Here is a 26649-nt window from a genome sequence, read left to right as displayed (position 1 = left end):
AGAGTGCTAAAGGATCACCAAGTGATAACTATAAACAAATGTGTCTTTTCAGTCACAGTGAGTATGTCCTTAGGCTTAATCGTTATCAGGCTTTAATTTGTTTAGGCCTCTCTCTAAATGTTTGGGAGAGGGAATTGATAATGGCTTCCTACTCATTACCAACATTACTCTTTCTATACTTCTTGGGGTAGCCTGGCTCTGCTTCTGTATTAGTATGGCTCTGTATTTCGGTGATTTTACTTATTTATCAGAGTTTCCTCACTCCCTTTTCAGATTATAAGCTCTTACAGTAATCATATCACATTTCCTTTGTGATCCTCCTACTAAGCTAGTTTCCAGTGAACACTAAGGATACTGGCGATGCCGAGGAGGACAAGGGAGATAAAGATAGAATGTGTGTATGGGGGCACCCTGGCGGCTCAGTGGGTTAAGCCTCTGACTCTTGGTTAGGCTCAGGTCACGATTACAGGGTCCTGGGATCCAGCCCCACAGAGTCTGCTTCTCTCCTCTTCCTCTGCCCCTTCCTGCACTCGTACACACTCTCTCTAAAATAAATAAATCTAAAAAAAAGAAGACAAGAATGCGTGGATGGGGGATCCCTGGGTGGCGCAGCAGTTTGGCGCCTGCCTTTGGTCCAGGGCGTGATCCTGGAGACCCGGGATCGAGTCCCACGTCGGGCTCCCGGTGCATGGAGCCTGCTTCTCCCTCTGCCTGTGTGTCTGCCTCTCTCTCTCTCTCTCTGTGACTATCATAAATAAATAAAAATTTAAAAAAAAAAAAGAATGTGTGGATGGGTTATACGAAGGTAAACACAATGTGCTGTATTATCTAGCTCTACAAACTTTGTTTTAATTATCATTTCTTTCAAAAACATGGCACAAATATTCAGTGTCTCCTTTTCCCATTTATTGAGTCTACATTTTGTGTTTTCCTTTATAACCAGTGTAGCTATATTAATATGTCCTTAGAAGACAAGCATCCACACATTTAAAATGATGGTTCAAGCTCTGTGTCTCTTGAGAAGGTCTCAGGGTAAATTAAAGTGTTTTTCTTTGGCGGGGGGGTCTTTTTATTAGCATTTCTGCAAGGCCCTACCAGCTTGTCTTCACGGTTATATACCTTTCTGCCCCAATTCGTGACTATGAGGGAAATGAAGAAACGGTACAAATCCAGTCGCGCCTCAACAACCATACCTCTCTTTTAGGACAGTGACCTTTTCTTAAATTCTGCAGGTGTAGGCTATTTCTGCAAAGCACATGGTCTGGAAATATAATTGGCTACCTTTTTATTTTTTCCCAGTTTTTACCTTCCCCCACCTGCCCCCAAAGAGATTGGCCTTAGCTTTGAAAATCCATTGTTCCTTGACCAGTTGGAGTTTGTTTTTTTTTCCAGCCATATTTTTAGAGTCAAGGTAATGTCCTTTTAAATCTTTCCAGGCACAGTATGTATTAATTATGGATATTTTGTGACATAGTCCAGAAATAATTCTAAGGCACTTAATGTCAACAGTAAAGGGCACAGTAGAAAGAGTAAATTTCTACTCAATTACAAGTTGGTGCCTGCATTCGGGGCTCATAAAAAATGCATAGATTTTCAGAACTGAACACATTGAAATCCAGTTAGTCTTAGAGGTGCCCTTGTGGAAATCAGTACTATTCAGTGAAGATTTTTAAAAATATGCGTAGGATACTAAGCTAAAAAAATTAACGTTGCCGAAACGTTCTGTTCCTAATGTGGTTTTCTATTCATGTGGAAGCACCTTTTGTCCTGTAAGCACAAAATCAAAGATGGTTCCATCTTCCCTAGACGGTGGTAGTAAATTAACAAAGCTAAAGAGTTGCTCAATTAAATGAGATAAATTCATTCCTTCTTGTTTACATAGAGTTACGGTTTATGTAGTAAGAAATGCTTTTCATTAAAAATGTCTTTTCATTTGCTTTGGAACAATGGCAAGAATAATCTAAATTCCCATGTATGATTGCTTATTTGTTGTCTAGATTTCACATCATTTGCCTGCTTTGTATTTCCACGACAATTTCTTTTCCTAATAAGAGACAAATGTACTACTATCAGATCTCCACACCACCTCCCCAAATAAGCTGGCTTATAAGAGATGGATGGATACGGGGTCCTGAAGCACACAGATGGTGCCACTGGGTAGATAATGGCCAATGTTGGTGCCCTGTTTATGTGGTTCAGTAGGGAAATCTAAGTAATCTCTCTTGGCATTTTAACTTAAGCTACTCACTTTTCTACCACTTTTCAAAAAAAGAAAAAGGAATAGTTGTTTCCGTTCCTATTCACATAAATGTGTGGTTCAGAGCTGTTCTAGGACAAGGCTCTCTTTTTACCAGGAGCTGTTCTGTTCATGTGGCAGCCTCTATGCACCACTATGCCTCTTCCACTTTTATACTGGCAGTCGGGGCAGGGCAGCTGGACATACTTGCCTTTGGGTCAAGGGAGTGACACTGAGCACTTCAGCTATGACTTTCATGCTACAAGTTCACCCTGCCCTGGCTCTGGTAGAGGGCAGAGGCAGGAGTAGGCAAGACGACTCAGGGGAGAGGGCTCCTGGTATAGCTTTTGCCAGCTCAAAACCCCATGCTTGGTGGCCTTCTCACTGCACCGAGGCCAGGAGACCTGGGTTCTAGCTCAGGATCTGCCATCATTTGCTGTTTACCCTCACCATGCCACCAAACTTTCTGGATCTCCATTCTTGATCTATCATGCGATACAGGGCTTTCTGTTTTATCATTATGACACAAAGTACTTAACTCAAAGAGACCTATGCTCACACCTTCAGAAGGTGCCAGAGAGAGCACAAAGATAAAAAAAAAAAAACAACCCACCATAATTTACCTCATGTATGGGTTACACATTCACAGTGATGGATCAAACACAAGAGATACTAGTTGAAGGTCTTCCCGAATAGTCCTTAACAGCAGTGTTTTCTAAAACTATCAATTAGCTTCCTTTCTGCCATTTATGTATCATCATTGTACTTGAACTCTGAGACAAATGTAATTTTCCACAATCAAAAAATAACATGTTTGCTGAACAAACGTGGCTCCTCCCCAGACATTGTTATCTGGGCAATAGAGAAGGTATTGTTGAAACTGAAATATCCTTTTTATACAGAAAATATTTCATAACTTAATATTTATTTGCCCAAAACGGGAATTAGAAGCAGTGATAGGATCAGTTTCTCCACTTCTTTCTAAGGCATCTGGTTTCTCTCCCTGGGCAACTGATGTGAGGAGCTGCCTTACAAGGTGAAGATTTCTAAATGCACTTAATCTCTCCTTCTGCAAAGGAAAGAGGAGAGAGGACTTCTCCGAAATGCAGAGGGCAAGTTACTGGGTACCAGCTTATCGCTAGAACTCATCTCTATTCAATGTCTTTGATCAACATTCCTCTAATCCCTTTCCTAAAGGTATGTAAGTAACAGACATTAGATCTTTTGATGTATCTTAATTTAAAAACCAAGAAATTAATTCTAAATTGAAAATATTCTAATGATTATTCAATTCTATTTCTATATTATTCTAAATTTCCTGCCACTCTGCTTATATGTTAATACACATATACACATTTTCAGTGGAAATCAGTAAAGAGATGCTATTGTGAGTTCTATTTTTTCTCTTTCACTAAACTTGATATATAAATATGTATGAAATACACATAATCCACATACTTGTCATTTTGAGTTATAGCTTTTATTATATGGTGCCAAATTATCTGCTGGAGTTAGAGGGTCAGTTTTTAATGTTGCCAAAAATATGAATCTATTTGATTCTCCATCTTTAATACATGTTTCTGTTTTAGTATTTTATTTATTTTTGTTAATGGGTATCTTACTACTTTTCTAGAACATATTAGTATAGTTTTTATATTAAGTATATACATATGTGTTGGCTAGCACAATTAATTTTAGGAAAAGGGCAGTTTAGCTATTGAGGGGTAGGAGAATGAAAAAAAGCAGAAAAAATTCATTCATATCTTTGGAAGAGAAACATGTTTGAACTCAAATTATGGTTTCCTTTTAGATTTTACCATTTTATCAAGGACATACAACATTCCTATTATAAAACTGTAGGTCCATCAAACTTCTGGAAGTTTAGGACTTTACTTTGTATTTACTGTTACTAGCTGTGTAATTCAGGCTTCCCATTGGCAGGTGGCATGCTGAACTGTTCTCTTTCCCTCAGTACTCATGGCTTCTCGACCTCACATGCCTGCCAGCATGGAGTAGGGACTCTTTAGCCTGGAGTTTTACTAGCTCAATAACCACAGAAAGTATTAAATAACTTCTAATAATGATATAACAATTTGGATTTGGTTTTTTTTAAAATTTTTTTATTTATTTATGATAGTCACAGAGAGAGAGAGAGAGAGAGAGAGAGAGAGAGGCAGAGACACAGGCAGAGGGAGAAGCAGGCTCCAAGCCTGGATTTGTGCTGTAGTTTGCAGTATGTGAAGATGTGCGTGTCACAAAAAAAATCCCCCCCAACTGCTCTGTATTACTATAGGTCAAAAAATAAAGAGAGGTGATTTTCACCCAAACATGGTTTACAATGTGAAGTTCTAGTAGTAGTAGTGAAAGGCAAGACAAAATGTATTAGGCAAAATTCTCATTCATTTCTTCACATTTTTGGAGTAGCTCCTGTGTTCGCAGCACTATAAAATGTGCAGTGGGGAGCAGAGAGATGGGCTCTGCTGGCCAAGCAGCTTATTGTATGAGAAGGGCAATAGCACAAATCACTGTTGTAGCACATGAACTCTGACAGGTCAGCGCAAGAGCAATGACAACCATGGGCTAAGGGATACAGAACAAGGACAGGTTATTTTTCCCTAGAAACTTTCGGTTTGATCTTAAAGGATGGTAGGACTTGAACAGACACATGTCAGTAGAATGAGGAAAGGGGCAGAGGCAAATGAAGGACAGTCATGCATTTAGGTTCCACAGTTAGGGAGACATAAAGACACATGAATAGGTAAGTGGGTGGAAACACCCCAAAGGAAGGTAGAGGCCACATCATGGAAGGCCATGAATGTCCAACCAAGGGCTCAGCCCTGAGTCAGCCAGCCAAGAAGAGTCCACGTGGTGCCAGCTGAGTTTCCAGAAAGCTCTAGAACTGGGTAGAATGGACTAGAGAAAGTGGGAATGGAATCAGAGTCCAGCATGATCACCATGGCAGAGATGAGGAGGAGTTCAGACTTGAGCAAGGAAAGTAGAGAGACGGGGGGACACAGGAAAGAGAATGGAGTTGTGGAGTCATTGAACATAATGATTAACATTACACACACTCCACATATTAAACATCTGATTGGAATTTAGAAAAAAAGAAATTATAGAACCAATTTTCAGGAGAAAGTTTATAATTTTTTTTTTTTTTTTTTTTTTTTACCAATCTAACTTCTACAATTGGGATTAAAAATTCCAGGTAGAAACACCTTTGGTGATAAGCCCTCATTCCCCACTGTAGCTTAAAGAAATGGCCTCACTCTAAAGGAAATTATATTCATCAGTTGGTATTCTAATAGCACTGTGTTCAAATCTTAAATTAAGGAGATGCAAAATCCAGTTTTGTTTTTTTCAATATGAAATTCATTTCTAAAACAGAAGTGTTGTAAAGTGGTCCTTTGCAGAGAATTTGTAGCCCTCCTACTAGTTCTTTATATTTTAAATTGCAAGCGCCCTGCTCCTACTTATTTGGAGAGATGAAATTGATGTTCTGAGTCGCTGCCAGACATTTGCAACTAAGATTTTCTACAGCAACAGCTGCTCTGGGGTTCAAACTGCTCAAGCAAATGCAGAGCACAGTGTGAGCTCTGGATAATGACTTGGGAGGGGGGAAATGAGAAGGTCCAGGAAAGGACGTGTAATCTAAAGGCCACATTTTTTGTGAGATATTCACATTTCTGATTCCCGGTCTGCAACCAGGTAGCTGACATACCAAGGGCTTACCCTATTACACAGAGAACTTGACTAAACAAGAGGTTGTAAAAACAAAACTCAAATAAAAAACCCAGCCCTAAGTAAATGCAGAACCATCAAGGACTCCAATGGTGCTTACCTGAAAAATCGAGGGCACACACGCCTCTCTGGTGTTGTCCTTTCAATAGTGACAAACATTTTAGAGTTTGTGTGTCCCACACATGAATAGCAGCATCTCTTCCAACCTTAAATAACAAGACGAGTGTTATTAACTACTTAAAAATTTTTAACAGGAATGATTCCTAAGAGTCATTGTTAGAGTCTTTGAGTCAGGTGCTGCACAGAAATCCAAAACCACACATTTGGAGAGTAGGAGGCCTCTCAGAAATCATCTGGTCCAACTCCATTATTTTTCAGATGAGAAAACGGAGGTGCAAGGAGTTGAACAAGCTTGTCCTGGGCATCAAGTTGGGTGCCAGTCCAGTCTAACCTGGTGCATGGTTCCCAGGGAAGGTACTTAAAACTCCAAATCAGATGTTCACTGTGCTTTCTCAGTTAGTTCAACATTTCTCTCTCCTGCCTTCTCAACTCCGATTCCATTTCTTGGTCAGGGAAGTGACCTGTATGTTGTTATGGAGCTGGCCTCAGAGTTCTTTTACCCATCTCAATTATTTTACCCATCCAAAGAAGACCTGGCCCTGCTTCTCGCCCAGGAAAATGATGGCTTCAGGGCTTACCTGTCTTAAGGTGGATTCTCCTCAAGGGGATACAAACTTCTCTCACGCTAAGTCTCAACAACAGAAAAAGATTTAGTAGTAAAATGGATCTTCTCACTTAATTGTAAGGGGAAAAAAGAACCCTGTTGGGTGTAATGACTATAAAAGGGAAAATGGGACATAGAAGATGCCCTTAACTAAGGAGACTCTAGCCAATTCCTACACTGGTATATGGAGGCCCAGGAACCCCTGGGGTGGCTACTGGTGTACTTGTCACTGGTTTGCCTCTTGCCAATTACAGAATAGAATATGGCATCTCCTCAGTTCTTTGCTTCTTTGCAAAGAACCAATCTGTTTCTTTTTTCAAAGGAAGGTTATTAAATACACATGAACCAACAAAAAGAACAACAAAAAATGAGAGGGAGGAGAGGAGAGTGAAATGTAAAAATGCAAAGTAGTCATCATTTACTTCTATGAAACTTAACCATGTCGGCTAATTCAGAAGAAATAGTTGGTAGCAAACCAACATGTCAGTTAATGGCACTTTTCTTTTGAAGAACTATAATCCTTTTATAAATAATATAAAAACTATGGACTTTCCTCCCCCAACACTTACATATGTTTCTGGGGACTGACTCCCTTCCTGCCCTCAACCTCACCACTGATCTCATGAACACAAGGCTATGAACTCTGTGCAAAGACTTCTCTACTACCTGTACGTGAAGCGTCAGAAATAGTTGTTTCATGTTAATCTCTGACCCTCATATCACATGTTTTTCCATGAATTTGCCACTTACATGTTGAGAATCATGATAAAGTCCATGATAAAACTGAACAAAACTGAAGCCCATACATTGGAAGAAAAGAGTACAAAACTGAAAATACGATTAACATTAATTGCTTTGCCACAAGATAATAAATCTGAGTTTAATGGTTTTTCTGTTTATGAAGTTGACTTTCTGTTTATGAAGTTGATTTTCTCTCTCTCTACACACAAAATGATTGAATACAGGGCTCTGTTTTGAGTGGCATTTTAATTATAGATTCAATCCAAAGTTTAGGCATTCTAAAATGTTTCTGATAGAATTTTGGTTTTTGAAAGGTTAAAATATAAAATAATGGATTAGTCAAAATTCATGACTAAGTTTTACAAGAATAACTATTCACCAAGTGTTATGCTTTTATTAAAAGATGGTTCATTCAATAAACATTGATTGATTACAAAGGATATACTAAGTACTGGGTATATAGTGATGAGGAAAATATATCGAGACTGCATTTATGGAATTTATTTTGGTTTTAGTTTATCTTGTTCACAGATATCACGTCAGGATGAAATCCCTTAGAGGCTTCCCAGTAGTGCTCTAACGTACGGAGTGATGCTCTCACCATCATGAAATGACCCAGCATTCATTGAATCTTCAGCTTTGTGCCTCATGTTTTTTTCTACCAAGTATTTCTTGGACTAGTATGCAAACTGGGTGCAAAACTAAACCCTCTCTCTCTTTGGCAGGCCCCCATCTCAGAGGATAGACATATACCTGCCCGGTAGCCACGAAGTCCTTTACTGGATGGATGGTCAGGCTGAGAATGTCATCATCATGCCCCAGGTACAGTCTCTGGGAGTGCTGCTGTCTGTTATACACAACAGCAACTGCAGCAATGTGATAGACCACTTCTCCAGTTTGCGTGTAGAACAGATTGTTTCTACAGTCGTAGCCTCTGTAACTGAAGCACAGGTCCAAGAAATGCACAGGGGTTGAATGGACAGTGAGTCAACAGAGAAGGAGAGGTCAGAAGGCAAAGCTAACAGGCTGATATGGACATGCACAAGTAGAACCACAGGTATCTGTAGTTGCTAAGGTCCGCAATCTTCAACAAGAGTACGAGGACCTCAGAGAGCACTGTCTTAAGGGCAAATGGGTACTGATAATTTTAAAAGAATTTGTTTCTAGATCCTTTCTTAAACTAACCTTTCTTACAACTGACCAGTCTGAGAACATGCCTATGTGAAGGTGCAGGTTTTCCCTTCCCACCTCCCCTCTATCCCCTTCCTCTAAGAAAGTCATTCCTTTTGTCCACCTAGAATCTTACTATGGCATATCACCCTGGAGTGTTGAGCCTTGGGACACTGAAACAAACTCAAGTGCGGATGTTGAAAGTGAATATTTCCAACAACTGGACATGAAGTTCTTTTGTAAATCAAGTGGTTTCCAGTTCTTTGCTTTTAGCAAAATTGAAGAGTGATTTAACTGAATTGTCAGGTAATAGATTATTAAACTTTATTTTTGTGTGATGTATCAAAATTATAAGATATACTTATCTGTGTTGCAAGAAGAGTTTAAAGAACTGAGGAAGGTTGCTATGATAAAATTGTTTCCATTCTCATCTACTTATTTATGTGAGTAAGCTTTCTCAGTGCTTATGACTATTAAAAATGAAAAATGGGAATAGAATCAACACTAAACCCTATTACATTCTAGCAAAATATGTGTGTATATATATATATATATATATATATATATATATATATAGGAACTCACTGAAAAAATGTTATTAAAATTGTTTTCCAATAAAATTGCTTATATTTAGTAAACACTTATTAGAATTTGTGCTATATTTATGTTGGTATGATAAGCTTGGTACTACTAAGAGTTGCAACAAAAATTCAATCCAAAAAAGAATGAACACTGAGAGCAGCAATGTCCAATAGAAATACTATGCAAAGCATGTAGGTAAGTGAAAATTTTCTACCTTAAAAAAGATTTAAAAATAGATGAAGTTTATTTTAAGAACATTTAACCCATTATGTCTAAAATATTATCATATAATCAATATAAAAAAAATTTTTTTTAAGTAGGCTCCATGCTAGGCATGGAGCCCCAACATAGGGCTTGAACTCATGACTCTGAGATCAGGACCTGAGCTGAGATCAAGAGTCCGATGCTTAACCGACTGAGTCACCCAGGCGCCCCTCAATATAAAACATTTTAATGAGATATATTACATTCTTTTTTTCATGCTACGTCTTTGAAAGACAGTGTGCATTTACATATGGCACATCTGAATTCAGACTAGCCATATTTCACATGCTCAGCAGCTTTAAGTGGATACCATACTAGACAACACAAGTTAGAGAGTTAGGATTAAAATTTAAATTGCGCTTATAAACATTTATTTCCTTGCAAAAAGTATGGTAAGGTGATCGATAAAAGCCTTTCAAGCATAAAAATACTACATTAGTATAAACTCTATGGGAGAAGTAGCATAGAAATATGAGCTTTTTTTAAATTGATGGTGGTGGGAATCAAGTATCTATGACACTTAGGTTCCAATTGATCCCCTTAAATGATCTATTTATAAAACACCAGATATTATATACTTCACAATCATTTAACCTAACATTGAAAAATTCTAGATGTCAATTTCAAATGTGAAAGATTGTACAGTATTTTTAAGAATCAAAATTATTTTGGGCATATGTGATCAAAATTGTTTGAAGAAAATATTGTCCTAGGTGGAGCCAGCTAAACAGAGCCAGAGATATGGGCGTCACAGGAGCAGGATTGGGGGAGAGGATGGAAGGCAGTAACAATGAGCCGCAGAAACATAACATCATGGAAGTCAAGGAAGCATGAAAAATCTAAAGACACACGTTGTTATGGCTACAGAACATCAACTGACACAACTGAACAGAGAATCATGGTTAAGATATTAACTTCAGGAAAGTGCACACTGGAGAGAAGAGCCAGCCTGAAGTGGGACAGCACCAAGAAGAGGGGACCACAGTGGTCTGCTGATAAGGCTGGTGACAAGCACCCACCCGTGTATGAACTGGAGTTTCAAGCTGTCCTCAGGAGCCTTTTCTCTTTTGAGGAAGGGCACTGCATGGTTTTTCTCTTTACTTTGTTGCTTTAGCTGAGGTAGATCTTCTTTGTAAACCTTAAAGCATAGCAGAAACATTTATTCGAGACTCTCCAGATTTCAAACATATTAATATCTTGGCATTTTCAGATCTTTAACTGTAGGAAATCAAGTTTTTGAGAAAATAAGTAGCTAAAAATGGTCACCAGAGACAAAGTCGGTCATTATATAATGATAAAAGGGTGAATTCATCAAGAAGATAAAACAATTTTAAATACATACCCAACAGCAGAACACCCAAATATATAAAGCACATACTAAAAGAACTAAAAGGAGAAATAAACATCAGTAGTGCAATAGTTGGGGGAAAATGTCTATCTGAACAATGGATAGATGATCCAGACAGAGAATCGACATCAACGGAGAAACAGTAGATGAAGAACACTGCAGACCAAATAAACCCACTAGACATATACAGAACATCCCATCTGTCAGCAGCAGGATATGCATTATTCTCAGGATACATCATATGTTAGCCCACAAAACAAGTCTCAACAAATTCAAGAAGATTGAAACCACATCGAGTATGCTTTCTGGCCACTGCGGTATGAAAGTAGAAATCAAGAACAGGAAGAAAGCTGGAAAATTCTTAAGTATGTGGAAATTAAACCATACACTTCTGGACAACCAATGGACTAAAGAAGAAATCAAAAACTAAATTTTAAAAATATCTGAGACAAAAGACAATGGAAACACAACATAACTTACAGGATACAACAAAAACAATCCTAAGAGGAAAAGAGGAAAGTTTGTAGCTATAAACACATACACTTAGAAAAAGGAAAACTCTCAGATCAACAGCCTGACAATATACCTCAAGGAATAAGAAAAAGAACACACTAAGCCCAAAATTAGCAGAAGGAAGGAAATAATAAAGATTAGAGCAGAGATAAATGAAATCTAAAATAAGACAATAGAAAAGGTGAACAAACTAAGAGTTGGTTCTTTGAAAAGATAAACCAAATTGAGGACATAAGAAATGAGAATAAATTTTACTTTCCAACAAAACTGTCTTGAAATACCTTTTGAATCATTGGGATTCTAGATCATCTTAAGTTTAAGTAATGTATATTCAGAAAATATATTAATTTTCTGGTAAATAAGAAAGGATATTATTCAATAAAATTATCAATAAAAAAATCAATAAAATGTTCTGCTATATTTCCTCTAAGGCAAGAAATCTCTTGATGATTCTGACATTTGCAAAATGCAGACCCCATGAATCCTGGTGATCACTCTTTGGAATAATCTTCTTTTGTGATCTCATGTATCTTGACAGATCAGACTCTGAGATTTAGAGCAAAGCTCTTCGTCTAACCTAGGATCTAAAATGTGCAACTAACTCAGAGAACATTTCCTACAATTGAATCTAAATGTAGATAAAAAGTAATCTGTTTTCTTATCATGTATTCATGCCCTACCATCAAGAGATAGCAATTTAACACTTTCAAGATGAAGTAAATCTATTAATAATTGCTCACCCTCATAAAGGAAAAATTCATTTGATAGAGCTTTATTATGATATATTATCGTAATAAAGTCTCTGGTTTAGGATTTAACCAAAAATCTTTAAAATAAAAAAAAAGGAAATCAGAAGATACCTCATTACTGCTTTGTCTATTGCAGATGCAATGAACTAAGCTTATAAAAGCTAAAGTTAATTATCCATCTGAGCCCATGATGCTTTTCTTCAGCTCATCAACTACTCAAGAGAAATGAATTTTGGGCTTGGCATTTCTACTGCATATTTGAACAATTCTCATAACCTAACCTCTGTGGACCTAAAATTCCCATCTCTAGAACAGAATAAAACTTCCTGCTCAAGTAACACAGCAACAAAAAATAATGTAAATCAAATAATATAGATGAAAGCTTTAGTAAATAAGATGCCAGGGAGAATACATAAATCCTAGGCATGGATTTCAGCATAGTCAAATCTTTCCTTCCTAAACCAGCAGCTTTTTGCTAAATACAAAATTCCCAACAAAAGAAAATTGCTTTTTTCCCCCTAAATTTTATGTTCACTTTGCTTAAATTCCATTTCCCCTTGATATCAGGGTACAATAGTGTTTGATGTGTGCATATTTCCACGTTAATAATTTCCTTTCAATCCTCACCTTTAGTTTTATTGCACAACACATTGTATTGATGCACAGTCAAGCTGATTTAGTCACGAACTTGACCCAAACCATCAGTTGGACTGCCTTTGTACTAATTTTTCAAACACTGAATCAGTGAGTGATGATTATGGGGTGAAAAAAAAAGTCATCTGGAAAGGTTTCAGTGCTTATTGCTGAGGCAAAGCCAAGCAATACACAGAATGTGCACTTTGGAGAGAAGCCCAGATCCACATTCTTCTCTTAATACCCTGGGTGATGTGGACGTGGGCAAAGTCCTTAACCTCTCGGGGTTATCGTGGGTTGGACTTGGTATATGTAAAGCACAGGATCTAGCCCTGTAGAGCCACATGACACATGGCAGCTGCCACAGGCCTGTATGGTTAATCTCCATGGGCAACACTGACAGTTGCTATGTCTGGAGCCTGAAATCTTATTCACTCCATGTTCATGTACAGAGTCTGCTTCACATACGTCTGTGAAATGACAAGGAAGAAAATAGAACACCTATGGTTATCAACCATAAATAGTGACAAGTCCCCAGATTCCTGTGAAGGACTGCTCTGTTTAACACTCACTGTTTAGCATTAAAATGAAATGTCTGCTTTCAAAAACCTAGGACCCAATTTGATTATGATTGTGTAATTTTTCTACTAGAGGTGAATTCTGATGTGAGATCATGCGTATTGTATTTGGGCTTTTACTTTAATTAAATGGATAATGGTCTTCATAATGGTCTATGTAAGTTGAAAGAGGAAAGCAGGGTACCAGTTCCCTTCCAAATGACCATGGCTCTGAGGCTACCAATTCTGTAAAGAAAACATATGCTTTTATGATCTGTTAAGAAAATGAAAATTCCTGTAGCTTACTTGCATATTTTTCTGCAAAAAAAATATTTTAAAGTTTTGGGTGCTAGAGAGGCAGAAAACCCTGCATGGGGTCAGTTTTAAAATTTGCTACTACCTCCCACATAAAAAGTTTTAATAATGTGAATGGGTAAAGGCCTTATTTTCAATCTGTACTTAAAGACAAGAAGTAAGTGATTTCCTTATCCTTGTCTTGATACTCTTCTGCATAAGTACCGGCCATTTTTAGTGCAACATCCAAATCCAAGGAGATCGACATTCTGGGCTGTAAGGCATCTGTTTTGAGGCTCTCTGCTTACTGACCTGGCGATCATAATTGATTTGAGTTTCTTGCTCAATATCAGAGTCCAATTCTGGCACATCAGATAAATCCGAATCAGATTCTTCACTGTAGGAATCAGTGCCACCTTCTGTAGAAACACAACCCGTGAGAAACAAGCAAAAGTTCTAAGACCCAAGACAGCTTATAATTTTTAAAAAAATATTTTCTTTACTTTAGCAAAGTAAATTTAAACATCATTATGCCATTGTCTCTTACTTTGATGTAGGTTCTTAAAACAACTCCCCCCACCCCCCGCCCATCTTTTGGTTAAGATCAGCACACTCCCTTTCAGGAGTGTTAACAGACCAGGACCACTACCTCCTCCTACCACTCCCTGCAAGATGAACCCATTTCCACACTTCTATGAGATAACAAATCTTTGAGTTTTAAATCTTACTTTGAGGGGATCCCTGAGTGGCTCAGCAGTTTAGCACCTGCCTTTGGCCCAGGGTGTGATCCTGGAGTCCTGGGATCGAGTCCCGCATCAGGCTCCCTGCATGGAGCCTGCTTTTCTCTCTGTCTCTAGAGCCTTTCTCTCTCTGTGTGTCTCTCATGAATAAGTAAATTAAAAAAATCTTAAAAAAAAATAAGATAAATCTTACTTTGAAAAGAGAAAAAAAAAAGACAAAAGAAATAAAAGATCAGGGAAAGGTTCTACCAAAATGAAGCCTGGAGCAAAAGGAAATCCAACTGTTTAGTTCAATAAATATCCCCTTACTCTTTTGCCACCATGTCTACCAAGTGGTGGTAATTGCCACCATCAAAATCTGCAGAAACTCTCCTGATGAAAATATTTCCTACCTGGTTTTAAATTGTATCGCCTGGCGATCACAGTAAATAGATGCCATCTATTTCTGCTGGTATCACAGTAAATAGAAAGACTACACATCCACTGAAATGGAACACATTCGTCCCAATTGCAGGCCAATCTTTGAACTTCATTATGAAGCCAACACCTACTCCCAAGGTTACTCTGTCTCCCTGCTGCCTCACCACGGAGATCTGCCACAGTTTCAGTTGTCCTAAAGAGGCTAAATTGTCTTTGTTCCTGTTATTCTCAAAGGCTAATTCTTCATGTAAGCCTTTGACCTTCAACTTGTATGGCATAAACAAAATCCTTTGAAGGAAGTTACCCAACCAACCCATATGTGTCTCAAAGGTTTTTTTCTTTTTAATTTTAAATTTTATAATAGGAATGAATTTTTCAAAACTGCTTTAAGTCTTTATCTTCTGGAGAGATGTTAAGACATTCCTTGAAATTTTTATTGACAAAAAATGCTGAAAAAGTATAATTGGTTTTACCCTGGGGTGCTGTTTCCAACAGACCATTGCTGACACCTTCTGGAATAAATCTCCACTGGAAAACTGAGTGGTCAGCTCCTCCTGTGCTCAATACCCACTGAAAGTCATGGGACCAGCGGACATTTGTGACATGTGCAGAATGGCCCACATACTTTCTAAATTTGGCTCCTGAAAACATATTTTTGAGGAGAAGATTAGTAATGAAAAAAAAATAAAATTCACTGGTTAAAAAAATTCAACTCCTATTCACGTTGAAAAATAAAATCTTTAAGTATATTAGAAAACATAATTTTCAATATTATGTATCATAACAAGCAAAGGCTTCCAAAATTCTCTCAATGATTCCAGTATGGATTAGTCTAAAAATGGCCTTAAAATTTCAGTCCTGTAGCTGAAGACACGTCTGAACCTGTTCCAGATAATGGCTACTGCTTCACTGATTCTGAACATAAAATGCCTAAGAACGATTATCTTACACATTCTTATTTAAATACAAGACAGGAAGTCCTTTGCAATAGGGAAACAGAATAATTCTGTGGGGAAAAAAAGTCAAATTATTGTTCAAGGTCCTATGGATGTAGTGCTGGGAGAATGAAATTTTGTTCCCTTGCACTGATTGCTTTACTCAGTGAACACCATCCCCAGGCAATGAATGCAGAAGGAAAGCTCTCGGCACTTACTGGTTGTAGCTGTACCACTAAGGTCTCGAGTACAGGGTTGGTACAGGGCAGCACAAAGGCACTGAAACAAGCAGGGTCCATCCTATTATGTGGAAGCCTAGTACTCCAAAGGCTATGGGAGAGCTCAGGAGGCCAGCAAGCACTGCATCCCTCCTTCAGAAACAGGCCCTCTAAGGGAACCTCTTTAATGGGAGAGAAAGCCATCTGTTCAACTAAAACATGTTTCAAATTCAAATGCTCATTGGAGAGGTAATGCTTTAAGTGTATGTGAAGGTGAAAATGACCACACTATTCAAAATACCACCACCGAGCTGCCCCATCTGAGCACTCTACTGTCTAAACACGAGATGTGATTATATTTTGTTTATTGTTATTTCCTCAGAAGAACAAAAGTTCCATGAGGGCAGGGAATTGTGCTTGATTTGTTGATTATCTCCAGCCTCTAGAACAGTACGTAACAAATGTTTATTGAATAAAGGAAGGCCACATCCATCTCTTCCCAGGCTTTGCTTAGGACACTGTCACTTTACAAGGCCTCCCTTTGTTCTCTGAAACACGAGGAAGTCTCAGGCCTCTGCCTTCATCTCCTCTCTGATGGCCCTCATTCCCACGGCTGTAAGTACCATTGATATGCCCTCCACTGCCAAACATTCATTTTCTGACGCTCAATTCTTCCTGGATTGCTGATGGCCCATGTGCTATGTCCACTTCGATGCCTAACAGGTGTCTCAAACTTATCATGGACAATACAGTCTGAGGAGTTCCCCTTTTCTTTATCCCCTTCTCTCTCTCACACACACAGACACAGCCTTTTCCATGCTCATTTTCCCATCTTCATAAATGGTGCCACCAGCCACCCCACTGCTCAAGCCAAAAACTTACGAGTCACCCTCAGTTCCTCTCTTTTCCCACATCCAATCCATCATCAAGACCTTCAGCTCTATCTAAACACTGTTTCCTAACCTCAGGCATCTGTATTCACATCTATTTCTAATACTTTTGTCCAAGCCACATCGTCTCTTACCTAGATTTGTGCAAGAATCTACTTGAAGCCTCCCCTTCCCTAACTGAACCCACATGGTATCAAGGTGATCTTTTAAAAACTTAGATTGGTTATGTCACTCCTCCATTGTAAGCCCTCAATAGTTCCCCACCACACTTAGAATAAGACTCAAATTTCTAACAGTGGCTATATAAGGCCCTTCATGACACGGTCCCCATTGCCCTCTCAAGCCTCTGATCACACAATGCTCCCCTCATTCATCACACTCCAGCCACACTGACTTTTGTGTTTCTGTACTGCATCAAGCTCATCCACACTCTACTAAAACCCAATACTTTTCTTCTCAAGGTCCAGAGTTTATGCAACCCATGTCTTACAACATCCAGGACACTTATTTTAGGAGGGAGTTCTTCAAGGACTGTGTGGGTACATATATGGCTGTGTTTGTGTCAAGGATTAATGGGGCAGCAGCACACAAGTCAGTCAAACAGGAGAGCCTTCCCTTGGAGAAGGAGTGGTGCCAAGGTGCTAAGACATGGCAAATGTCCGTGAGCAAGGCTTTGGATTTTTCTGTACGGTGATGGTCAAACAGAATGTAGTCTAAATGACATCAGGGAAAATTATCAGTATCGACACTAGTTATTTCAAAAGATTTAAACACTGTCAAAATGAAATGAAAAAAATCAGTTTGGCGATGTAAAAGTAAAAACCACTGTCAGCATTTTCATTAACTGCAGAACACTCGTGTCCGCATACTGTGCAGCAGAAGCCTACACACATTAATTGCAAATGTGTCAATTAACTTGATTGTGAGTTTTATTTAATCACTGTGGAAAACTACAATGTTTGCTCAGCCTCCACACTTCTCATGGTCACCAGCCCTTGCTCATGGAGGAATTCCTGCCACTGGTACCCTGGGCAACAAGTTCCACCAACCGTTACTGTTCCTGTCAACAGCACGCTTTTCTGAACTTCCCTGCCACAAAAGGGAAGTATGTGTGAGTTCGGGCACACAAAGGCCACAAAAGTCTGAATGTCTCTGAGGCAAACTGCAAGATTTATAAACCGTGTGCCATGAAATGTAGAACAAGTCAATTTGCTATGAAAATATGGATACTTCCGCAGACTGCTGAGGTGGGTTTTATTCCTCCCACCACACTGTCACTCAGCTGTCAACCTTCCCTTATTCTGCAATGTCTCCTGTACGCCAGCATCCTCAGGGGTGTTTTACACATCAAGGTGTCTCACTTGGACAGACAGCACTGCTCAGTGCCTCCCTCGCCCTTCCTCATTCTCATCAACAAACCCACCGTCTCTGTTTCCATTCCTATTTCAAGGCCCAAGACCACCCTACAAGGCAGGGTGATATGCAGGAAACACCAATTCTCGGCGAGTTAACTTCTTCCCAAGTCCTGATCCTCGAGACCCACAGTATTGCTTCTGGCCCTGTTGATATTTCTTGTCAGTTCCCTCATTGCTTCTGGTTGCCTAACTCAAGTTCCTCAAGTACATTGCTCAATCTGACAGGATAGGCCCTGTCTCAAAAGACCCATCAGGGAGAGAAGAGTGTGAATTAGGCATGTTGAGGTAATTTTGTGCCTCAAGCATTTTAAAGTGATGGCCATTTTGTCAAGTGTAAATGATGGCAGCTTTGCTGTGCATTTTATATTCAATTCTCAACTGTAACTGTTGCAGCTTCAAAACTGCCAGTTAGCCGAAAATGACCTTCTGATTACATTTTTCAATCCCTTCCCTTCTTAATTTTAAAATCGTTCAAGTGAGCGAGTTTTTAGGCCACAGCACGTCCCCACTGATCACTTTCTGAAGATCAGGTTTTCAGGGTGCTGGTGGGCGGTCTCAGAAAAATCTGTGTAGGGGCTTTGGCTCAGTTTTGTAAGGAAGAAAAAGACAGGGTCATTACATGGCTATTCCAGTCACATCCTACAAAGTCTGAAGATGCCACAAAACAGACGTGACAAGATTTTAACAATAAAACAAAACAACAAAAGGCAAGGGGAGAATTTTCTTGAACCAAGCTTCCCTCTCAAAAATTTCACCAATTATGTAAATTAGCTTTGCAAGATTAGTGCTACAAGGGGTCTGCGAACTGTGTTATCACCACAAAAATCACCTTTAGATTTTTATCTTAGATTTTTATCTTAAGTATATCTAGAGGGACTTTGCTTGGCATTCCATGTATAAGCACAATTAGCCGTGCAGCATAAAGGAATTTTAATTGCAATATTTTAATGTAATACAATAACTTAAATTATGAGTGTTTATTTACATAAATAAAAACAAAACTAGGACTTGTTTAAAAAATGAAACATAAAGCTTACGAATCACAAACTGGCTAGAAATAACTGTAAACAAATTATGCCTTAAATTTGTAAAATTCTGTATTTTGGAACATCAAAAGTAAATAATATCAGCAACATATTTTATCTGAAAGTGTAAAAGAGTAAAAATGAATACAAAAATGAATAATCTGCAAGAAGAGACAAAAAGAAAATCAGTCTTAATTACACTGTGTATACATTCTAGATTAAATACTTATTCAGTGAAATCTCTCTTGTGGCCTTACCTTTCTTGAGACAAGGAAATTTAAACAATTTAACCAATCCAAAATCATCGCCGGAAACCAGCACTGAGCTGTTGTAATTTGCATCCACGGAATTGATGTCAGTGACATCCGTATACTTTGGCCAAATTCCACTCACTTCAGGGCCTTTCACACAGGTCCAGGAGGCCCAGGGAATCCCTTTGATTTCTTCTTTGCTTGTTAAAGGCTTCCCAGCTGGAAATAATCAACACACAGTAACATAATGTTTCATTTAAATAAAAAGCACATTCTAATTTACTTTATCCATTTTTCTTATAAAGGTTTAGAGAAGTTTAATAAACCAAGGAAACTCAAGATTTTAATCTCTTTTCCCAATTGGTGACTTTTTTTCTTCCAGCATGGTTTAGAGAGAGCGCATGATCAAAACTCAGATACGGAGAAAAGAAAGAAAATGATCATTGTTTTTACTGTAATATTCGAAAGTACTGTACAGATAGTATGCTTTGTATTATTGATGAAAAGATTTTTATGAAATCATATATTTAGTCACCAACATTTTGCTACGTGTTTAAAATTTTATTCTGGGGCAGCCCAGGTGGCTCAGTGGTTTAGCTCCACCTTCAGTCCAGGCAGGGTCTGATCCTGGAGACCCAGGATGGAATCCCACATCAGGCTCCCTGCATGGAGCCTGCTTCTCCCTCTGCCTGTGTCTCTGCCTCTCTGTCTCTATCTCATGAATAAATAAAATCTTAAAAAAAAAAGTTTATTCTGAACTACTCTTCGTAATTCAAAGAACCATAGAAGTGATTTTTTAAAAAATTTAGGCTCCAATAATTAGTGTAAACATTTAATGGATATTATTTAAATTTAAAAGCATTAGACAATGAAAATCCACCATTTCTGATGAAGTAAATATAAGCAGTTAGGGAAAATAGTTCTGACAGTTGTGCCAAAAATGTTCTCAAGTGTATGGCACAACTCCCAGTGTGTGCCAAAGGCTGCTGAGGGACGTCACCCAGGTACATGCAAAGGCAGAAACACACTGATACACAAATGCTTGGGAAAATGTCTAACCATATACAATTTTGAAATTCAAAAATCAAGACAATTTAGTGTATTATCTCGTAGTTTCTTCTTCAAAAATAAACAAATGTTTTCAAATAAAGAATCTGCGAGAACAGACATACATTACTGGTACGATGTCAAATACTGGCATGCAGAAATTCTGGACTGTGACAGCATCCCATAAAAATTCATTCAGATGAACATAAAATCAGAGAGCTGACACACCATAGTTTTTAAACCCAGCATTCCTCCTTTGTAAAATACAGTTCAAGGAAGTAACTCAGGAAAGAAAATACCCCTTATACAAAGATATTTGGAGAGGCACTGTCTGCACCAGCAAAGAAACCAGAAATGAGCCCAAATGCTCACTCATAGAAGGACAAGAAAGCAAATTATGCTATTATCACTGAGCAGAATGTTACTTTGTTATTGAAAACGATAAACATGTATTCCATGATTTTTCACATATGGAAAATATATATGAAAGAATTGCAAGCAAAGAAAGTAGACACACAGAAATATGTACCTAGTGATGGTGCGCTGATGAATTTGACAGAGCAGAGATTCTTTTAGAAGCTGAAATTACATTGGATGGTATATATTATTTCCTAGTAAATGATTTTTCAACAAAAAGATTAAGAAAATATTATTTGATGACAAAATTCATGATAAATACTAAAAATATCCCCTTCTATAAAAAAAATCATAGGCAAAGATTACAATACAGAAATTTGCCTTTTATGTCTGCCATTGTAGTGTTACAAACTAAATGTCACTAAATATTATAGAAGTCTGATGAACCTCTTCTAAAAAAGAGAGTGGAGGTGACAAGTAAAAATTGTGTTTTTTAGGGGCACCTGGGTGGTTCAGTCGGTTAAGCGTCTGCCTTCGGCTCAGGTCATAATCCCAGGGTCCTGGGATCGAGTCCTGCATAGGGCTCCCTGTTCAGCAGAGAGCCTGCTTCTCCCTCCACCTCTGCCTCTCCTCTATCACTTGTGCTCTCTCCCTCTCGCTCGCTCTCTCTAACCTACCCTTTGTCTCACTCTCAAATAAATAAAAACTTTCTTAAAAATTGTGTTTTAAATCCCACTTAGCATATTTCAATAAATGATATCCTAAAGACTTCTATTTATGAAGAACACCGATTTCGGACTAAAACTGTCATAGCAAATGAGGAACATGCATACTGGTACATGTAGCATTTTTCAGTATCTTTACATTTAGCATTTTTCAGTATCTTTCTAGGATCCTTTTCCTTTCACTTATCTTTAGGCGTTCTTTGTAACTTCTAGGTGTATATCCTTTGCCCATTATAACCATTGCAAGCATTTCCGTCCAGTCTGTGCCTTGTCTTGCTGTGACCTCTTTCATTGTGCCTTGAGTTTTTATTTTAATATGTTTCAATGTATTAATCTTTTCTTGGAGAGTTTGAGATGTGGGGGGTGGCATCTCTGAAAATATTCCTTGCCCTGAGATCATGACGACAGTCATACATGTTTGCTGCATGTGGTTCAAGGTCTTGATTCTCTCCAATGCCCAACGCCCACGTAACTTACATGGCATCTTGTAGAAGAGGCGTTCTCCGGCGCCATCATTGGTCTGCAGGTACTTGCTATCCAAAGACCAGTCAATGTGTGTGATGAAACTAAGGGACTTGCTGCATTCTCCAATTTTCTTGTATCGCTGGGCAACGGCATACACGTCCACTGGGCCGTCATTGGATCCCACCGCGAGGTAAGAGCCATCTGGAGAAAATTTCATTTCATGAATGACTTCTTTTCGATCTTTGATATGAACCACTTCTGTCATATCTCTATAAGAATAAAGAGCAGCAATAAAAGGGGATAAGCAGCAAATCTAGAAACAGGAACCCAAGCTACGTCTTAAAATGTGTATGTCAGAGAAAATGTTGTTTCAAAAGGGAGAGGACACCTACAGGAACTCTGAGATTAACTGCTGAAGAAAGATAGAAGACACCATTTCATTTCTGGCCATTTTAGGGAACATCAACCAACATTTTAAATGATATTTTGGGTTTCCAAAGTAAAGACAACAAAATTTAATGAAATGCATATTGGCTTTCATGGTCAGTTATGTATTATTTTTCCCTAAAATTTGTGCTTTGAGAAATTTGGGGTTTGTGAAAGTGTTTTAAAAACATGTCCCAGAGGAAGGTAAACTACATCAGGTTACTTTTTCTCAATGACTTTTTTAAATGTTAAATTCTCATGTAATTATTTAATCTTCACCATGAAAGGTCAACAATGCATACATGTATCAGACACTGGAATATCTTGTGTCCCTTCTGATCAGGTTCTGGTAAGAACTGCTGTCCTCATTGGAAAGTTGCCACCATGAGATAGAATTGTGACTAGCAGGTCCCCTGTTCCAGTACCAACAACTTCTTCTATTCCCAACAAAATCGGTGCACAAATAATGGTGAATATCAGCTTCTACATGGTAATTGCCCTCCCCTGCTATTTCTTATTACTCACATTAGAGTTTACTGTAATGTCATCAAATAGGGTTTTGGGGGATATTTTTGGCTGGGAAATCCATCAAAAAAGAAAAAAATCTGGTAATTGGCCATCTCTTCACACCATCCACTAAGCAGAGAAAGAAAATGTTGCCCACCAACTCAGTAATCACTTATGTGTGGCTGGTAATGAGAATTTAGTGTAATAAACTACACCAAGATCATTTTTCAAAGTTTTATAGAATTTTCTATGTACAAAACATGCAATATCTAATTTACAGCTTCATTTTCTTTCTGTAATCACAAATTGTGTAAGCCAAAAAAACAACCAGTGTGCTTAGAGAAATTACAAGTGTGAGTCATAATTTTTGTCCAGTAAATACAGGATGTTAATAAATATGAGATACTCCATCTTCTTTTTCATTATAAGTGAAAGAAATCCTTTACTCAAGCTCACCTCTAAAAATCTGGCACTGCTGGAGACTGCTTTATCATTTCTTTCTCTTTTCTTGGCTTCCTACAACCCATAACCTCTTGGGACTAGCTGAGCTTGGAAGTTCATTATTCACTGGATTTTAGAAAGGCTCACATACAATATATTATGTAACATCCCCAGTATGAGTTAGGGCAGCACCCCATATTTTTTTTTAATTTTTTAATTTATTTATGATAGTCACACAGAGAGAGAGAGAGAGAGAGAGGCAGAGACACAGGCAGAGGGAGAAGCAGGCTCCATGCACCGGGAGCCCGACGTGGGATTCGATCCCGGGTTTCCAGGATCACGCCCTGGGCCAAAGCCAGGCGCTAAACTGCTGCACCACCCAGGGATCCCCAGCACCCCATATTAACCACATTAATATTTTGTAGCATATCGCATGATAATTATTCCTATTGAGAGATTAATAGGCAATAAACAGTCTCAAATCAGTTCATTTGGTCAAGATGTGCTGTCAAATAAATTACCCAAGAACTTTGGATTTTTTGAATGTTTGGATTTAGGAATTACAGATAGGGCACTGTGAATCTAAAGTGTTCTATTTGAAAGAGTAAAAGCATTTTTCCTGAAGTCCTAGCATACATTATGGCCAGGAGAACTAGTTTCAACAAGAGAGCATTTCTGATATCATTTTCCATATCGGTACATGCCTGACTCGGAGCACAATGAAAGAGCCATCCTTCATGCCCAGGGCCAGCTGAGATCCATCGGGGCTGAAAGCCACACTGCGAACTGCCTCCTCCATGTTACAGCGGGCGATCAAGGCATGGTCGGCCAGGCTCCACAGCCTACACACAAGAACAAAGTAAAAACAAAACAAAATCATGGTCCAGATGGAGGCATGCTCCTGAAAATGGGGAGCTGCACAGTGAAGAGCTTACTGATCCCTGAGGCAGCCTGCACCGTTGGGCCTAAAGCTCATGGTAGTCTTTCGATACCTCGTCCATTATTCATCATCTCACGCTGTTTTTAGCCTTGTACTATTTTAAGCAATGTAAGCTTTGCCTTACTAGCATGCAGAAACTATCACTCCCCAGTAGACTGTGCCATCCTTATAAAATCCCTAAGCTGATCTTTCTCAAGAAATTAGGACTTAGACTCTTCTTAAATTTCAATATTCAGTGTAAAAGACTGTAATTTTAGCCAAATTCATAGTTAAGGGGAATAAGACAAATTCTGACAGGGCTCCTTGGAGATGTTTGCAATTCTAAGACACATCAAAGTTGCCAAAATATAAAAGCCAAAGACTTTCCTTGAAATCATTTCTATCTGGATGTGTATAAATCGGGTATCTCAGGTGCTTGAGCAACATGGTGGCACCATTTTGCCTGTTGAGAGAAGGCTCAGAGTCAAGGAAGGATAAGGAAGAAAATAGAGTAAGTTGAGTAAAGAAAAGCTTCAACCAAATAAATACTTATGCCATGTGGAGACACAAGTGTGATCTTTTAGATTGAGGGGGCTTCAGAGCTTGGTAGAAATCACAAAATGGATTTACTTTTGGATTTATACGTCATTAGTGAGCACACTGTGCCTTGATCAGATTCACAGGCGTACAGTATGAACAAGAGCAGAGGGGAAGCAGGAACCTCCAGTCTAGTCTACAATGTTCTAATTCAGCTATTAGAACCCAGAAGCAGTAATCAATCAACCAATCAACCCAGAAGCCTCTCCCCGCCACTGGCAGGCACTCTTTCTGGCCTACTTGTTGTTGGGCACATTTAAAGGTCAGCAGCAAATACAGAAATACTGAAGTCAGGGCACAGCCTTCCTCAAGTACCTCTAAACCTATGATCAGCCTTTCAACAGTCACAGAGATACTGGAAGTGTGCTCATTTTGCTCATTTTATGCAATGCTGTGCTCTCAAAAAATAACAAACGATCCACAGCAAGAATCCTTGAGGCACTAATAAAATTGCCTGTTTTCTTAGGAACAAGCACTTTCCTTTGGTTTGAGGACAATGTTCAAAATTCCATCTGAGAATATGCAAAGAAATAGTTGTTTACTCACACACTGAAGAGAATCCTGAAAATCAGAAATTTAAGTCCTGATGAAGACAAACTCATGAATTCACCCATGGAGATGAATGTCTATAACAAAAGTGTGAAATGCCATGTGCAGCCCCCTACAGAGGACCCAAGATACAAGGGAGAAATATAATCTTACCACAAATGAATGCACATCTTCAACTGAAAGAGAAATGGGAGCCTATCTAACTAGTAGCAGTGTATTTTCACTTCTCAGAGCATTTTCATGACTTAAGATGAAGCCAGAGAAAGATAGCAACAACAAAATGCTAAGAAGCCAAGTGTTGTTGAGCTAAATGTCTCAACATTCCACTTGGAACTTGTGTGCTTCTGTACTATGGTTTATCCTTCTCTTAAATAACAAGCAAATTTGGGCACAATAAATCTGTAATCCCAAGGCAGTCAGGGAGATGACAACTGCCATTGCCCAGGCCTCACCTGACAGAGCGGTCGTCACTGCCTGTCACAGCCAGTGGCTTCTTAGGGTGCAGGGCCAGAGCCCAGAGCTCCCCCTCACAGTGGCCTTGCAGGATCAGCATTGGCTTGTCTCGTTCGCGCACGATCACTTCAAATATCTCACTGTCCTGGGTCCCTGCTAGAAGGCGGTCTGCTTTCCAGCACACGCTCCTGATAGAGAGGCCTGGCGAAAATAAAGAAATAAAATAAAAGCATATATTCACACCATTTGCAAATAAAGAGAAACATCTAAATATCCTTTCAGCAGGATAGCATCTAACGCCATGCATCTTAAAAACCCTGGAAGGGGAAATGTCAACTCCACACACCATTCTGTATTATTTACCATTTCCTTGCATGTGTTGGTCATTTACCCTGCTCCTTGTGATCTAGGTTTTACACACGAGTAATCACTCCCATCTGATGTAGGGTAACTATGTGTTTTTTTTTACATCAGCATGTATTTTAAATACTACATCTTAAAACGAGTGTGAGGAGAAATTGGTCTTTAGGAAAACTGACCCCTTTTTGAAATAATGTACTTCTGATCTGCTGTGGAAAAGTTAAGAGTCACTTCAATCTTTAGGATGCTAACACTGTATTAAAATTACATGTGGGCGATACTACAGAATGGTTAATTGCCATATTGGGCAAGTTTACTATGTATTTGATCAGAACCTAGACTCATTTTGCTGGATAA

General features: G+C 38.6%; 1 protein-coding gene across 7 annotated transcripts in view; it reads right to left on the bottom strand.

Moving 5' to 3' along the window:
• EML6 (EMAP like 6) overlaps window positions 1-26649 on the bottom strand; it is a 281419-nt gene that overhangs the window by 99426 nt on the left and 155344 nt on the right. For all 7 annotated transcript variants that reach the window (XR_011997927.1, XR_011997926.1, XR_011997929.1 and 4 more), the window contains exons 7-15: window positions 25932-26133; window positions 24119-24256; window positions 22053-22309; window positions 19453-19665; window positions 15186-15353; window positions 13865-13971; window positions 10478-10596; window positions 8196-8382; window positions 6078-6183 (exon numbers count right to left, since the gene is read on the bottom strand). Coding sequence is in view for 2 of the 7 variants with exons in the window: in XM_025992653.2 (XP_025848438.1) it covers window positions 6078-6183; window positions 8196-8382; window positions 10478-10596; window positions 13865-13971; window positions 15186-15353; window positions 19453-19665; window positions 22053-22309; window positions 24119-24256; window positions 25932-26133 (1497 nt within the window). In the remaining 5 variants the exon portion in view is untranslated. The remainder of the gene's footprint in view (window positions 1-6077; window positions 6184-8195; window positions 8383-10477; window positions 10597-13864; window positions 13972-15185; window positions 15354-19452; window positions 19666-22052; window positions 22310-24118; window positions 24257-25931; window positions 26134-26649) is intronic.

This window comes from Vulpes vulpes, chromosome 16, assembly GCF_048418805.1.
Source record: "Vulpes vulpes isolate BD-2025 chromosome 16, VulVul3, whole genome shotgun sequence".
In the NCBI taxonomy this organism is placed as follows: domain Eukaryota; kingdom Metazoa; phylum Chordata; class Mammalia; order Carnivora; family Canidae; genus Vulpes; species Vulpes vulpes.
Note: the sequence above shows the minus strand (reverse complement) of the source record. Positions and strands in the feature narration are given on the sequence as shown.